A 17,754-nucleotide genomic window follows, 5' to 3' on the forward strand; every position below is an offset into this window, starting at 1 on the left:
TCATACAAATACTGTCAATTACATTGCTTAAATGTCAAATGAAATCCAATGGATTTCAGATGAGATTTCATTTGACGAATACGCATAGGAATTGACAATTGAAATCCACTCGATTTGAACTTGTACAAATTGTCGAGTAAACGAACACAACTATTGCTTGTATTCTGTAAACCCAAGTTCATTTTAATAAATTTACTGGTAACGGAACACAGCTTATATGCATATTTTAACTGGTTAATCAATTTACAAATTAACCGATACTCGGTACTATCAGAGCATAGCATTGCCAGCGTTAAATAATTTTCTAGAAAATTTCTGAACGAAACGAAGAAACGCATCCATTCGTAAAATAAAAGTATTGCGCGACGGATCATTTTTTGTGTGAGTTCAATTTGCCAATATTTAATAATTTTTAAGGAGGAAAAACTATTATTTCTATTTAGCCCACAAGAATAAAATCAAGTTCATTCAATAAAAAGACGAAAAACCAAGTGTGCGATTAACAAATTTCTTTGAAATTATATATAACAAGGGACTCCACTCCGTAAAATATTAAAAATATCATTATTTTATTCCCAATTTTTGTTAACAAATATTTCAATATTGCAAAAATTCTGAGAGAAAAAAAATTACCTGACATCTAAGAAGGTAAAATTGTGAAAAAAGTTACCATTTTCTTTGTATAACTGTTACTATGTGACGCATTTGTGGTGAGAAAAAATGAGAATTTGTGCGTGTGTATGTTGAATGAGTTCTTCAACTTTCTTCCCTGACTACTCGACTCTGAAATTCATCTGTATTAATATATTTTTGTTAGTTTAAGATGAAATTTTATGTAATTCATTTCGGTGAGACGAAAGAAATGTGATGATGAACAATCTGCAATTTTTTTCAGATTCGTTTCACTATTTTCCGTAGGATGGGAACATAAATCACCTGCCCTTTATTGTCTATTGCCCTTTGACAGTCTCACCATCATACTGTTGTACATATTCATGATTGTGGTGAGAGGCATACAAGGCAAGCAAAACGCTTATCGTGCTATTATGGGGAAGTTAATTTGGAACTTTTGAACATTTGCAATTAATTTTTATTTATAATATAGCGTTCTAAAATTTCGAATTATTAGTGCAACTATGGGCTTTCAGCATGCACCACAATAAACCAACAAAAAAATGTATTTCCTTATTTTCCTCGTTTCCTTTTTTTACATCAGACATGTGGAAACCGATAGAATTTTTGCGTTTTTTCATTTATTTCTTTTGTTCGTGGTTTCATTAGTTGTTTGTGTGCGAGCGTGTGTTTACTCGTTGTTACCCCCAAACCCCAGTGTTGTATTTATTGAAGCAGCTGTCTCGAGTTTGCAGAAAAAAAAACAGGGAATGCCATAGTCATCGTAGTTCTTCATGTGTGCAATGTGTTCGTCGTCGTATTTCACAAAATATCTAGAAAATACACGATGACCGATTCTTCAGTAAATAATAGGAAGATATTCGTTGTCTCTATTTGAATGTAAATTTATTATAACATATTCTGTTTATTTTTACGTCATGCATATTGTTGTGTATGGCGAAACCGTATGATTGAGAGAAAAATCAACCACGCTCACTATTTTAACTTAAAAATCGGACTTTGAGTTCATTTAATATGATAAACCACTTGATTTGGCGTAAACTATTACCCAGTTTACACTATGCTTGCATTAGAAAATCCAGTTGATTTAAGATGTCATTTTCGGCATAAGACGATCTGGCCAACTATGCTCGGATCGAAATGAAATTTTTATCACAGGTAGATCTGATAAGAGAAAAATTTTAAATTTAAAAAAAAGTTGTTCCCGTTCCCTAGATTTGCACCTGTCCATAGGAGAAAGTCTTAAATCCCCGGCCGAAGGACGGTTACTTTAAAAAAGTACAAGTTTAAAAAAATTTTTTGAGCATAGTGCGTCAACTCAACTTGTTCCACATTTTCATACAATATACAGTTTGACAACAAATGTATTGCAAAGGCCAAAATTGTAAAAAATTTCAAATTAATTGCTCGTTTATTGCAACAAAATTATGTAAAAACTATACGGTTTTTTGTGCAAATCTCTTACTATTGGTCCCCAAAACAATATTCCATTAATATATGCAAAGTTTATTTGCGATTTATAAAAATACGGTCAAAAATAAGAATTAACTACTGTTTGGTCTTTGCAATACATTTGTTCCCTAACTGTATGTATGTCAAATAAATCGAGAAAATTTTATAAATGCATAGTCTAAACCAATTTTAGGAACGGAAGGTTAGATGAAAATAGACCCAATTATCATTGTAATACCGTGCATCCCGGTTATTTACGTCTCTGCTAACTGCCTTTCCCATCAGGATGGCTTCAAAGTAAGTAACAGGTCAACAGCAGTACCACCACTTTTAAAAGTGTGCGCTGCGTTGAGATTTTTTGCGGAGGGAAGTTTCCAAAAGTCCCATGGCAATGATTGCAACAATTGCATGGCTCAATCTACATTATCGAACGTGTTGAAGGAAGTTGTCCACTTGATAGAAGACAAATTGGATCGTTTCGAAGTTGACGGAGGGGGAAAAAAGACAAAACAAAAATAGATGGAACCCAAGTGCACATTGGATTTGCACTCAATTTATCAATTATTTATTTTATTTTTTATTTACCCTGCGTTTACAAATGCCAGTATTGGCAAGACTATAGCAAAAATACAAACCTTTTTCACAAATACATTTATAAATTTTTAAATATGTATAGAAAAGTATGAATGTATTTGTAAAAATGGTTTGTAACTCTGCTATTGTCTTGTCAATACTGTCTGTGTGTAAACGCCTAGTTATTTTAATTAATCATGCAAAAAATCAACAATTGTTAAGAAAATGTTTTTTCCTTTCAATTTTACTTCTTGTTTCTTCGAAAATATTCACTGCAACTAAAAATAACTGGTTGCTGAAAAATAGCCGCTTCGTCAACTGAGACTCGCAACTTCAGTTGAAAGTTGCCATACGTAAAGTAATTTTGGCAACTGACAACGCCACTCAACGATAATTGCCATCGATAATCGACCCCTTATGTCCAATAACTCCATAGTTTTATTTTACCCTGACCTAGAACTGTCAAAAAATAGATGACACAATTATTAGTTATGTTCCAGAACTAAAAAGTTTTTACAATTTTTACCACTTTTACAGATTTTGCGTTCCCGAACACAAAATTTATATGAAAATCGTTTACGACTTTTACAACTTTTACGACTTTTACCATTTTATAAAGTACGGGAACAGGCCAATTATTTTAAAATTATTATTTAAAATCATTTTTTATAATTTTTTAAAAATTCAATATTGATAGATAGTTTTGTCTTCACACGTTCACATTTTTCGAAAAGTAATCTGTATTTTTGTGAATTTTTATTAAATAAAAGCAATTGGTTTTTTCTCTTCTATATTTCTGTGAACTACTTCTGCAAAATGTCGCATAGACATTTCCGTCATTTTCGTTTCCAAATTAAGTGATGACAAATTAAAGATAATATCGATAACAATCGATTATTTGAAACGAAATATCGAAAATATCTAAAGCATAGTACACACGGTCCAACAAAACTGACAGTCATCGAAGTCTATTTCGTTAATATCTAAGTATAGCTGAATAATTACTTTCCTAATCACTAAATTATACCTTAAATGTTGTATTTCAATCATTTTTAGCTAACAAAAAGTTTTTATTTGCCAGAAAATTTCCGTGCTTAAGTCCATATTTATATTATGCAATTTTCCTTGCGGCAATTGTCAGTTTGAAAGAGAGAGAGGTGTGGCATATTGTAACCCTTTGCCTCTCAACACCCTCTCTTACCCACAAACTGACAATTGCCGCAAGGAAAAGTGCCTAATCCAAATATGGATTAATGTTGGAAATATCGATTGTTTGCCAGCTCTATCCTGACCTTATTATATATTCATATTCATAAGATTAAATTTTTATCGCATATTTAAATTTTTCATCAAAAGTCGAAAATTACAAAATTGTTTGTGTTTTAGTCCAATTGCGTGGATTTGCATAGAATGACAGATAACAGACAAGACTATAACAAAAGCCAAAAAACTCTACAAAAAATTTACAAAATTAGCCGAGTTTTACGTCATTTTTTTGTAACCATTTTTTGTGGTGCCACCGTGGTTCAATGGTATGCACACTCGCCTTGCACGCTGAATGTCGTGGGTTCGATTCCCCGACCAGTCAACATGAAATTTTCAACGGTGGCAAAATACCCCTCAGTGATGTTGGCGACATTTCCTGAGTATTTCAGCCATGTTAAACTTCTCTACAAGTGGTGTCTTAAGACACGACGTTCGGACTCGGCGATAAACAGTAGATTCCATATCATTGAGCTAGTATGAATCGGGGTGCACTCATTGATATGAGAGAAGTCCTTCCCGTCCCATTTTGTAACAATCGGTTCAGAAGAGCCAGGTCTAACGGACAGTTTTTACTAAACTAGCATTAAGCAAACCTCTGTTGCTACAAAATTATAAAAACCGTCAAGTATTCACCATGGAGCTACTATCATGACAAGAGTGCTAGAGTGCCGTTTAACCACAGATTTGTGTTATTTTTTGTATAAAATCTTCCATGTTACAATTCGCCATATAGCATGTATTATGAGCCTAAATTAGTATTAAAAAACACAGTGATATTGTCTAAAATCATGCGTACTGTTATACCTATGGTGTGTTCCAGTACTGCAAGAATCTACTAATTTTTTAATATTTTTTGCGATAACATAATGGAAAAATTTTTATTGTAAAATTTGTAGCTTCTTGCAGGTTCTGGAACAGGCATATAAACTCACCACAATATATAAATCCTAATAATAAACCCTAATACACCACAATAAAAGGAAACGTAATTACTTTCCAAAAATTTGTCACTACCTGATAAAGCATTTCCTTACTCAAATACGAATCACCCGTCATTTGATGTTGTTACTTTTCGCCAATATCCAAGCATACATAATGATTGACGGGTGGTGACCTTGATTTTCCATAACGTCACACGTACAAACGCACACCCGCAAACAAACAGATTATACTATTCATGTGCCATGTGCATCTGTATATGAAATGATTGAATCAATCGATTGACAAACGAATCAAAGTTCTAGAAGCGCATTGCAAATATCTAACAAAGTAATTTGTTTGTTTCAAATGCACGGTATAATCACCCCCCGCTCTTTCACAAAAGAGATAAGACATGTTTGAAATGGCAACTCTATTTGCTTAATTTATGGATTTTTCACGATTTTCCTTTTTGTTTGTTTTCAGATCCTTTTCATCCCTTTGTCATCTTTGTGTGTGTACAACAACATTAAGAAAGCCAAGAAGAAGGAGGTAAATAAACGGAAGCAGGCTCCTCTTCCCCAAAACTATAAGAAATTATTCGGCAAAAGCAGCAAAGTGAAATATCTTCTAGTTTGATAAGCCATACAAAAATTATTACAAAATGGTTAAGGAAACCGGTTATTATGACCTGTTGGGTGTCAAACCAAATGCCACGCCTGATGAATTGAAAAAGGCATACAGAAAATTGGCCTTGAAATATCATCCGGACAAAAACCCAAATGAGGGTGAAAAATTCAAAGCTATTTCTCAGGCCTACGAGGTATTGTCAGACCCTGATAAGCGTTCCATTTATGACGAAGGTGGCGAAGCTGCTATCAAGAAGGGCGGTGCCGACACCGGTGATTTCCGTAATCCCATGGACTTCTTTGAGAAGTTCTTCGGTGGTGGCTTCACATCGGGTCGTCGTCGTGAACGCCGCGGTAAAGATGTTGTTCATCAAATGTCTGTGCAACTGGAAGAGCTGTACAATGGAGCAACACGCAAATTGGCCCTGCAAAAGAATGTCATCTGTGACAAATGCGAGGGACGTGGTGGCAGGAAAGGAGCTATTGAAAAGTGTATGCAATGTAATGGTGCCGGTTTGGAATCACGCATCCAACAAATCGGCCCCGGTTTGGTCCAACACATCGAACAAGTTTGTCGCAAGTGTGCCGGTTCTGGTGAAATGATTTCGGAGAAAGATCGTTGCAAACAATGTAATGGCCGAAAGACAGTGCGCGAACGCAAAGTTCTAGAAGTGCACATCGAAAAGGGTATGCGTGATGGTCAGAAGATTGTATTCAGCGGTGAAGGTGACCATGAACCCGACTCCCAGCCCGGTGATATTATTATTTTACTGGACGAAAAAGAACATCAGACCTTCGTTCACGCTGGTACAGATTTAATGATGAAGATGCCAATCCAATTGGTCGAGGCTTTGTGCGGTTTCAGTAGGGTGATCAAAACATTAGATGATCGTGATTTGGTTATCACATCACCACCAGGCGAAGTAATAAAACATGAAATGACTAAGTGTATAATGGACGAGGGTATGCCGTTATACAAGAATCCTCTTGAAAAGGGTCGACTCATCATTCAATTTGAAGTGATCTTCCCCGAATCGATTCCAGTTTCTATTATTCCCGCTTTGGAGCAATGTTTGCCACCTAGACCAGAAGTAACCATTCCAATAGATGCTGAACAAGTCACATTGGTAAGTCTTACAACATTTTTAATTTTCATATTATAATTTTGACGCCAAATTAGTTTCATATGGCTTTTCATCCATTAATGCTTATCTTTATGCAAATCGTTAATTTTGTTTTATTCTTTTTTCCCTACAGTCTGAATTCGACCCTAAACAACGCCGGGATCAACATCATCATCGCATGGCGTACGAAGAAGATGATCGTTATGAGGATGGACCTAGAGTACAGCAATGTTCCTCAAGTTAAATAGCATGTAACTAATTAACAAATCCGGCGTATCCAGCTTATAAACATACTACTCCAACAAAACAAAAAAATACATCAGAAGATTTAATGGAAAACAAAAATGCTAGGCGCAGAAGCAAACCATACATGTAACTTAACCCCCTATTGCTAACACTCACTATTCCTCGTTTTAATAAACAAATTAGAACAATCATTGAAACACAACACAAAACACGAACATAAACAATATATTTGCGAAATCTAGAACTGGAAATCTAAAAGTTTTTGTGTGTATTTTCTTTTTTACCTACCATTATTTTGGCATCAGTCTGTCATTTCCACAACATTCTTCTGAATCAAAATACAAACTATAGATATTAGATGTCAGCAATTTTCATCATAGCAGGTGTAAACCAGAAGACCTGATGAAAAATAAGTTATCCAATTATCCTTTGGCTGGAAGGAACAAATCAAACTTATCAACCGTTTCATTAGAAAATATTACAACACTCTTAGCTAATCAGCAAAAAGAAGAAAACAAATGTCTAAATTACTTCAAGATATAGAAACATTGAAAATTTCAAAATGTACATTATATACACCGCTGTATTTATAACTTTATACTTTACATACATACATAGTACATATATTTATATCTCGTAGTAGTAATACCACTTCAACTATATTTGATTATTAAATGCAACCTTTTATTTTGATTTTATGGAATGGAATGACATTTTTACGATTCGGTTGTCCATTCCTTAACAAACATTTGCAGCCCTATTCTGAACATTCCCATGGGAACTGTTTCCCATGGGAGCGAAATTTCCCATTCCCACGTTTTCCATATTCTCAACGACGTGGGAACATCAAATCATGGGAATTGAATTTTCGAAATTCGAAATTAGTTACACCAAATTATGATAGCATACTTTTAGGGGGCTGTAATTTTGTTTTGTAATACAAAATGCCTATTTGCATTGAATTCGCGGTTTTTGAATTAGATTAGCAAAAGCACAACTTACTTAATTCAACAACCGTGCATTGATTTATGGATTTTTTAAGTGAATGGAGTCAACGATGTGTGATGTTGTTCTAATAAGCACATTTTCTTCAGATTGTGCGAATTGGTGTAAGCATTTTTTAATTAGTAGGCAAACATAATTTTTATGTAAAAAGAAATAGGAACTTTTTAAGTTTGTAACGAATTTAAAAATTGTATGTTGATACCGAGTAATTTTAGTTAGGGGTTTAACGAGTATATCGCTAGTTTTACTTATTCCTAATGACCGCTAGAACTCGTATTTTGCATATTTTTAAAAAATTCAAAAAGATAAGTTCGGGTATTTTTCTCGATTATTACATATTTTTGCTTGTTTATTACATATCGTCACCATAAATATCCGAAGACGTATCTAAAAAAAAAAACTAATAATAATAATAATAAAATACGTTTGTGATTGAATCTAAAACTAAAACACATGCCCTTGCAAAATTTCAAGCTTCTACGATCCTATTCAAGAAAAGGCATTTCGGAAAATGGAATAGCATTGCAATAATTTGGCATATACATATGTATGTACGCCTGTTATCTTTGTCGTGTCGTTGAGGAGACTAACACGTTTTCAATAGAACGTTGGTCGTCTGATTTAAAAAACCCGAAAGTTATATTACGAAAATAAATAAAAGTTGTAAAGATTGTATATATTATGGTTATTTTCCAATATATTTTAATAATTATTGCCAAAAATTCTTTTGAAATTGATTTGTTTTTACTTGTTGTTCTGCGTTAATAGAATCAAGCATGACTCTTTTTCTCGTATTTCAATACATATGGTCTGTTCCAGAACTGCAAAAATCTACTAATTTTTACTACTTTTTTTGTTTTGTTCGATAACATAAAGGACAATTTTTTATCGGTGTAAAACATGTTAGATTCTTGCAGGTTTTTGTATCATATAAGAATATGCAAAATCCGAAGTCTACTAATGACATATTTTACAGTACATTTTGTATGCTTTTATTAAGCAAACACATGGCGATTATAAATATTTGCAATAATTTTGTCGTGTAGATGTCTTAAAATATGAAATTTCATAAAAATATGAAATTTCTTGAATTTTTTTTTCAAACTCCCACACTGTTTGCTGGGGAGATTTTTCCCACAAAAAGACACAAAATTCTCCCACAATTCAAGATAGAGAATGTATACTTTTTTCCCATGGGAACAAATTCCCAATTCGAACTTCATTCAGAATGAGGGGAGATGGGAAATGGAAAAAAAACTCCCACAAAATTTTGTTCAGAATACGAAAATGTGGGAATGGGAAAAAATTCCCAACTCCCATGCGTTCAGAATAGGGCTGTTGGTGTTTTTCCTTCCGTCATTTCCAGCATGAACGACAAATAGTGAGCTGTAAAATCTCTCACATGTTTTGGAAAACGTTGTTGGCTTTGTGTTCTCTTCTTTTGGAAAAAAACGTCTCGTAAAATAAATAAATTAGTTTTGGGTTCTGTTAAATTTGGGATAATATATATTGTGGCACTTGATGTTCGCAGAATATTAAGTCTTCATCGTTTGGAAGGGAATAAAAGAATCTCGAACTACCGATGTTTAATAATAAACGACCTAAATCATACTTTACAACAACGGAAAAATAAACAGTTCAAGAAAAATAAAAAATCATGTTTAAATCTTTCAAATGTTTCTTTTTTCATTCAGTAATTCATCTGAAAGGAAAAAATCCTTAAAACGGTAAGAGAGAGAGGTTTGAAGTTTACAACCAATCCGAAACGTTTCAGAGTGAAGTCCTAAATTTTCAAAAGAGTAACATCAAATTGATTAATACACAATATCCTGCGGAGATGAACAAGTGAATCTAGAAACAGAGGCTCACATCCGAAACGTCAGTTGCTTTGCAGATGACTGAAGTGTTATGTTTCATAAACCAGTGCATTTCGTAAATCTAAACGTACTACAGTCGGACCTCGATAATCCGTAAAGGTCGGGACCGGAGGCATTACGGATAATCGATTTTCCCGGATTTGTTAAAAGAAAGAAATTAATAATAATAAACAGCCCAATCATGAATGAAAATTCCGTGCGGAATTTCTCTCTTTTCCCTTCTTTGCTATCACAAACAAAAACAGCCCTATTCTGAACGCATGGGAGTTGGGAATTTTTTCCCATTCCCACATTTTCGTATTCTGAATAAAATTTTGTGGGAGTTTATTTCCCATCTCCCCTCATTCTGATTGAAGTTCGAATTGGGAATTTGTTCCCATGGGAAAAAAGTATACATTCTCTATCTTGAATTGTGGGAGAATTTTGTGTCTTTTTGTGGGAAAAAATCTCCCCAGCAAACAGTGTGGGAGTTTGAAAAAAAATTTCAAGAATGGTTTATATAATTTCATATTTTAAGACATCTACACGACAAAATTATTGCAAATATTTATAATCGCCATGTGTTTGCTTAATAAAAGCATACAAAATGTACTGTAAAATATGTCATTAGACGACTTCGGATTTTGCATATTCTTATATACAAAAACCTGCAAAAATCTAACATGTTTTACACCGATAAAAAAATTTTCCTTTATGTTATCGAACAAAACAAAAAAAAAGTAGTAAACATTAGTAGATTTTTCCAGTTCTGGAAGAGACCATATGTATTGAAATACGAGAAAAAAAGTCATGGTTGATTCTATTAACGCAGCACAGCAAGTAAAAACAAATCAATTGCTCTGTTCCAGAACCTGCAAGAAGCTACTATTCTTTACTACGATAGCATTTTTCCCTTTATGTTATCGGAAAAAATAGTAAAAATTAGTAGATTCTTGCAGTTCTGGAACAGACCAAATTTCAAAATTTTTGGCAATAATTATTAAAATATATTGGAAAATAAGCATAATATATACAATCTTTAAAACTTTTATTCATTTTCGTAATATAACCTTCGGGTTTTTTAAATCAGACGACTAACGTTCTATTGAAAACGTGTTAGCCTCCTCAACGACACGACAACGATCACACAAACGTACATACATATATGCTAAATTATTGCAATGCTATTCCATTTTCCGAAATGCCTTTTCTTGAATAGGATCGTCGTTATTTTTGAACGTAGAAGCTTTAAATTTTGCAAGGGCATGTGTTTTAGTTTTAGATTCAATCAAAAACGTATTTTATTTATTTATTTATTTTTTTTTGAGATACGTCTTCTGAAATATGTATGTAATAATCGAGAAAAATATCCGAATTTATCTTTTTCAATTTTTTAAAAATATGCAAAATACGAGTTCTGGCGATCATTAGAAATAAGTAAAACTAGCGATATACCCCTAACTAAAATTATTCCGAATCAACATACAATTTTTAAATTCGTTGCAAAGTTCCTATTACTTTATACACAAAACTCATGTTTGCCTACTAATTAAAAAATGCTTACACCAATTCGCACATTCTGAAGAAAATGTGCTTATTAAAACAACATCACACAATGTTTGACTCCATTCACTTAAAAAAACCGTAAATCAATGCACGGTTGTTGAATTAATGGACCGATTCCGTACAGCGAGGCGAGTCATGTCGCGTTGCCAAATGCAATTTTTCGATTCCGTATGGCAATATCGCCTGACGTCGTCAAATTTTGTCGCCGAAATGTTCATTTTCCGGCGACAACAAATTAGCTGTCGCCGTACATTTTTACTAACGAATAAAAATAAAATAAAAAAAAATAAAAATAACTTGTTATCGACGATTATTTTCTATCGCTGTACGTAGTGCATTTTTTAAATTTTGTCACAGAGACGATAGACGACGCGACATGACTCGCCTCGCTGTACGGAATCGGCCCATAAGTGAGTTGTGCTTTGCTAATCTAATTCAAAAATCGCGAATTCAATGCAAATAGGCATTTTGTGTGTTTTTTTAAGCTCGATAGAACTTGGAATTGTAAAAAATAACACAAAAAATTAATGGGCCGATTCCGTACAGCGAGGCGAGTCGTGTCGCGTTGCCACATGCAATTTTTCGATTCCGTATGGCAATATCGCCTGACGTCGTCAAATTTTGGGGTCGATCATCGATAACAATTATCGTTGAGTGGCGTTGCCAGTTGTCAAAATTGATCCACGTATGGCAACTCTCAACTGAAGTTGCGAATCTCAGTTGACGAAGCGGCTGTTTTTCAGCAACCACCAATTTTCAGTTGCAGTGAACATTTTTGAAGAAACAAGAAGTAAAATAGAAGGAAAAATAAACATTTTGTTAACAATTATTGATTCTTTGCATCATTAATTAATTTAGTGTATCAATATGGTGAAAATAACGACAAAGCAACAGTTCGAAATATTAATTGATAAACTGAGTGAAAATCCAAACTTAAGCTGGAAACACATACAACGTTTGGGTAAAGTTTTGTGTCGTTTTGGCCGTTTTTATACTGTTGGGCATGATGCCGAAAAATTCAAATTCATTTGAAATATATGCCGGCAAACACATCAACGCCGGACATTCGTTGAAAAAGAAAATGCATCAAAATAAAATAAACTTCAACGACACTGGTGGTGGTCCATCACAGAAGGGAATTTATCGCCTTTGGAGCGGACAGCAGCAAATCTTTTGCAAATGAATTTGGTGACAAATACAGTAGGTTCGGTTTAAGTACAAATGACGAACATCCTCCTTTGGACCCATAATGTGCTCATGTACTCCATCTATATAGCCAACTACACCAAAGAATTTCGTTTTTGAATAAAAATGGTTTTTATTTTGCCCTTTTTCCACCTCTGTCAACTTCGAAACACACAATTTGTCCTCTATCAAGTGGACAATTTCCTTCAATACTCTCGACAATGTAGATTGAGCCATGCAATTGTTGAAATCAATACCATGGGACTTTTGGAAACTTCCGTCCTCAAAGAATCGCAACGCTGCGCACACTTACTGTAACTTACTTTGAAGTCATCCTTTAACGTTTCCACAACGTAAACTACGGCATCCTTTGGCAATCGAAAATACGACTGAAACCTGAAATAATTTACTGATTATACAGATCTTTCCACATGATCATCAGCTTACAGTGCAGATGGCAATTCCAATGGATTCGATTTGTCCCTCAAATTTCTTCTAATAGATGCAATGTCCTGTACATTTTTTTCATCATCAAAAAATAATTCCACCGAACTTATAATTTTTTGAGACAGGAAATAAAACTTGACGATCCGAAGATTCAATGGGCTGTTGTTTTCCAAATTTGCTCGAAAACTCAGCCAAAATATTAAAATATTGTCCAGAATACACAAAAGAGTTATCCAAAGCGCAATTATTTTTAAAATGTTTTTTTTTTGTGCGAATAGAGGTCACAAGTTTGAAAAAACACTGATCGATAACATGTTTATCGACCACCCAGTTGAGTTGACATTAATGGTACAACATTTCGTCTCAGTCGCGCAGACAACTGACAACGCAACTCAAGTTTAGTGGCAATACAAGATAGACCCATTTGTCGCCGAAATGTTAATTTTCCGGCGACAACAAATTAGCTGTCGCCGTACATTTTTACTAACGAATAAAAATAAAATAAAAATAACTTTTTATCGACGATTATTTTCTATCGCTGTACGTAGTGCATTTTTTAAATTTTGTCACAGAGACGATAGACGACGCGACATGACTCGCCTCGCTGTACGGAATCGGCCCATAAATTGTAATCAAATTTTTTTTTTATTCGAAAGATCAATACGTGACATTAATGGGCCGATTCCGTACAGCGAGGCGAGTCATGTCGCGTCGTCTATCGTCTCTGTGACAAAATTTAAAAAATGCACTAGAAAAATTTGTAAACAAGGCGGAAAAATTAAATTTGTTTTGATGTACAAAGTTGATTTTAATCAACCAAAACTAATATTTATGATGTCTAAACGATAAAATAATTCGTTTATTTATTTTAGATGGGCAAACTGCGATAAAATAATTCTTTGTTTGCTCTTTAGTTAGCATTAGTAGCGTAATGTGCTAACATTTTCAGTATTAAACAATAAATTTGGAATTTGAAGTATGCTTTTTGAGACGAATTCAATTTACAAAAAAAAATTATTTGACGTTTCAAATTCGATCAGACGGGATGATGCATCTACTTTGGTAATTGTGCTATGAACAAAAATCAGCTGACTGCCATTTAAACTCTTAAAAATGTATATCTAAATACAATGAGATTTGTACTGGATTTATTAAATCCAGTCGAGGATTTATGGCTAGTCTAAATGAGCTATTACAGCCCCCAAAAGTATGCTATAATAATTTGGTGTAACTGATTTCGAATTTCGAAATTTCAGCTCCTATCTTTTGCTGTTCCCACGTCGTTGAGAATATGGAAAACGTGGGAGTGGGAAATTTCGCTCCCATGGGAAACAGTTCCCATGGGAATGTTCAGAATAGGGCTGAAAAAATCCGCACGGAAAAAAATTCCGATGGAGAAAAAGTAGGTATCATGAACGCTCTCAAACATGTGTTTTCCTCCAAAAAAATCTCCCTTGCAAAACTGAAGGGAGATTACAAAAAAAGTTGGTATTTCCCAAAAATTTTGTACAAAACATGCAAAATAAACAGTTTTGTTGGATTTTTATACTAAAATCTTCAATTCGCGGTTGAAATTTTATTAAAAACTGGACATATTTAACAAAATGACAATACTTTTTGTACCGATCAACGATGGATCGCGGAATTTTGCACATACAAAATACCGATTCGTTATTGTTGAAAACACTGGATAAATGTATAATTTTAAATATTTTTATTAAAATGAATGTAATCGAGCTTGAGGTCAATGTTGTGCTTTTATTTATTTCATATTTGTTCCAATATTTCGAAATTCATTGAATTTCATCTTCAGGGAGATTTGTAAATAATTAGAATAATAACTTAAAAACTAGCGTAGTGTGACTACCTCCGTCAATTGTTATTATTGCAATAATTTTTATAATTTTTTAATTTCGAAATATTGGAACAAATATGAAATAAATAAAAGCACAACATTGACCTCAAGCTCGATAATAGCCCGTTTCCACGGTACGTCGTTCGTTCTCTATTCGTTGTTCGACCCTCAAATACAAATAAATTACTTGATTCCCCATACAAAAATCTGAGAACGAACGACGATTTTTCTACGTTGTTCAAGTAGAAATACTCTCCGAACAACGATAAAATATGTCCCATCTCTAACAAATGAGAGCATTTATCGAAATAAATTAATTATGACATGTCTAAATTCAAAATTGAAAGATTTGTTGAAAACACAAAAATTTTTAGAAAAAAGGAAAAAGATGAATGGAAATTAATGAAGTAAACACTTTATATAGATGCAGAAGGAAGATGGTTGTGTTTCCTTCTCAATTCCACACACGTTTCTTGTCCATTAGTTCAAAATCGCGTAAACAATCAGAAACAAAAAGGAAACAAATAACTGAAAGTCTGTATACACAAACACTGTTTTGACATGTCTCTCTCACTTTAATTTTGAAAATAGAAAAATAAAAAAATATATTGAAAATACAAAATTATTCGGAATTGATGGAAAAAATGAATGAAATGTGTGTAGTTAAATATAGAAGATACATTTGAAGGAAAGTCTATTGCTTTTCCTATTCATTTAATGTATATTTAATGTGTTTTCGGTTCAAATTTTCGTGAAAACAAGGAAACAAAAATGAAGGAAATTTTGTTTATGTTTCTGTTAATTACGAATGGTGTCGTGGAAACGGGTTAATTCGTGTACGTCGTTCGACAGGCGAACAACGTAATTGAAACGCTCGTGTGAACATGACATTACATTCATTTTAATAATATTACGAAAAGGTCGAACAAAAAACATAGATTTTTAAATATTTTTATTTCAAAATCCTTCTTTTTATTAAAAACACTCGTTTTTAATACATTCGTGATAGAGGCAGTTCCATAGCACAATGCACTGTTTCCTTGGAATTTTACAATCTTATTTGATGATTTTCATAACAAGTAACATCTTCTGAATTTCTTTGATGTGTACAAAGACATAAATACATAAAGACTAGACATAATAGCTGTGTCTTTTTACGTGATAATTTGTAATAATTATTACTAATGTTGTAGATTTTGACAGTTGTATAAAGGAAAAGTTGCTGGAAAAATGTTTCAGCAACATTTATGGGCCGATTCCGTACAGCGAGGCGAGTCGTGTCGCGTTGCCAGTTGCAATTTTTCCATTACGTATGGCAAAAGTCGCACGACGACGTCAAATTTTGTCGCCGTAATGTTCATTTTCCGGCGACAACAAATTAGCTGTCGCCGTTCATTTTTACTAACGAATAAAAATAAAATAAAAAAAAAATAAAAATAACTTGTTATCGACGATTATTTTCTATCGCTGTACGTAGTGCATTGTTTAAATTTTGTCGCCTAGACGATAGACGACGCGACATGACTCGCCTCGCTGTACGGAATCGGCCCATTAGTAAGTAAAAAGACACACCTAATGCATGCAACAAAAATGTTTATGAAACAATGTATAGAAACATTACCCTTAACAGAAACAATGCACGTTGCATTCAATTCAAAATCGCAACCAAGGAGGAAATTTTCATGTAATGATATCAGAAACGAAATTTATGAATTCAAAAGGATCTATTCAAGAATAATTCCATGTCAATTGGTTCGTTAAATTCGGTTAAATACGTACAAAACGTATAAAAGAAAAAAATGTTATGTCACCTTATCGTAACATTACATTATGTTAAATTCAACAAAGCCATAAATACAACAAGACATGGTAGAATAATTCTTAGGTAGGACACAGCTAACAGCTGATTACAATTTTTTCTTTTTATGGCTTCTTCTGTCAAAAGCAGGGTTGACATTTCTTACTGTTGTTGACATTATACAATAATAAAGGTAGATGCATCGTTGAATTTTCCCAACAAAAACTTCACTGTAAGATATTATCTTAAAATTGAGAACAAGGACAACAAATTCTATTAGCATTGGCAAAGTTAAATTGGTTAATAGTGATACTTGCGAAATAACGATTTGTAAAATATTGATTTGAATTGAAATTAGTTCTGAAATTACGGGAACTGAAAAACTACAAACATTGTAAAAATTCTAGCTGCAATGTCAACGTATGTGTATGCAAAGCAGATGCCCACAATCTTGATGTTTGATCAGCCAAACTTGTCAAGTAGAAGATAATAGATTTCACTGTCGTAAGTTTGGGTATAACTTTTGCTATTTTTGGAAGTCTTTTCTAGCAGTACTGGAACAGACTAAATATTCTGCAGCATAGCTAGTGATTTTTATATTTTACTTTATTTGGCGCTTTTATCATAAACAGTGAAGTTCTAAAATCCATATGTTTTTGTAAAATCGGCTAACTATGCAGATACATCTACCCTTATTATTGATGTATGCCATTTGACGTTTTAAGCCATGGCTACAGGGTTGTGTTTTTCAGCGATTTTCATACCTGGCCTACCTATAATTTATTGTACCATGTGTCTTATCTTGTTGTATATAGCTTTGTTCCTTTACTTTTTTAATGGTAAGAGTGGTAAAAGAGAAAAGTGTCAAAATTGTTCAAATTTGCTCTCTCATGAACATTTTTACCAGAAAAGTAAAGGAACGGAAAAATGGTAGATCCGGCAGCAATGTCAGAAAAAAACATAAAAAAAATCAATTTTCGTCTTTTATTTCACAGTTTTTAATTTAGTGTTGTCAGTTTTCGACTTTTTCTTCGGTTTTTCGTCCATTTTGTGAAATAATCATCAAACAAAAGTCGAAAAATCAGTTCTGCCATTTTCTACCTGCAGAAATTTTGCTGGTAGCCTGTGGTAGAAGAGAAAGCCATTCTCGCTCTCTCTCCCCTCTCACTCTCTTAAAAATTGCTTCCAGTTTTGCCATTTT

General features: G+C 33.4%; 1 protein-coding gene across 2 annotated transcripts; it reads left to right on the forward strand.

Annotated features, from left to right (window-relative positions):
- Positions 1–243: 243 nt before the first annotated feature.
- Droj2 (DnaJ heat shock protein family (Hsp40) member A4-like) lies at positions 244–7,099 on the forward strand. Of its 2 annotated transcripts, none has more exons than XM_073962820.1 (3): positions 244–381; positions 5,329–6,598; positions 6,729–7,099. In XM_073962820.1, the coding sequence occupies exons 2-3, from the start codon at positions 5,507–5,509 to the stop codon at positions 6,837–6,839; spliced, it is 1,203 nt and encodes a 400-aa protein (XP_073818921.1). In that variant the 5' UTR covers positions 244–381; positions 5,329–5,506; the 3' UTR covers positions 6,840–7,099. The 2 variants fall into 2 exon arrangements, with proteins under 2 accessions (XP_073818921.1, XP_073818922.1); XM_073962821.1 differs by having other exon boundaries at positions 322–648.
- Positions 7,100–17,754: the final 10,655 nt, after the last annotated feature.

The sequence above is a fragment of the Musca autumnalis genome, unplaced genomic scaffold (assembly GCF_047663935.1).
Source record: "Musca autumnalis isolate F117 unplaced genomic scaffold, ASM4766393v1 scaffold_1, whole genome shotgun sequence".
In the NCBI taxonomy this organism is placed as follows: domain Eukaryota; kingdom Metazoa; phylum Arthropoda; class Insecta; order Diptera; family Muscidae; genus Musca; species Musca autumnalis.

Bases quoted from the DNA above. Each gene is read 5' to 3' on its own strand.
- Droj2 (XM_073962820.1), top strand. From the start codon at position 5,507: ATGGTTAAGGAAACCGGTTATTATGACCTGTTGGGTGTCAAACCAAAT. The intron at 6,599-6,728 runs GTAAGTCTTACA...TTTTCCCTACAG, and splicing joins ATGCTGAACAAGTCACATTG to TCTGAATTCGACCCTAAACA.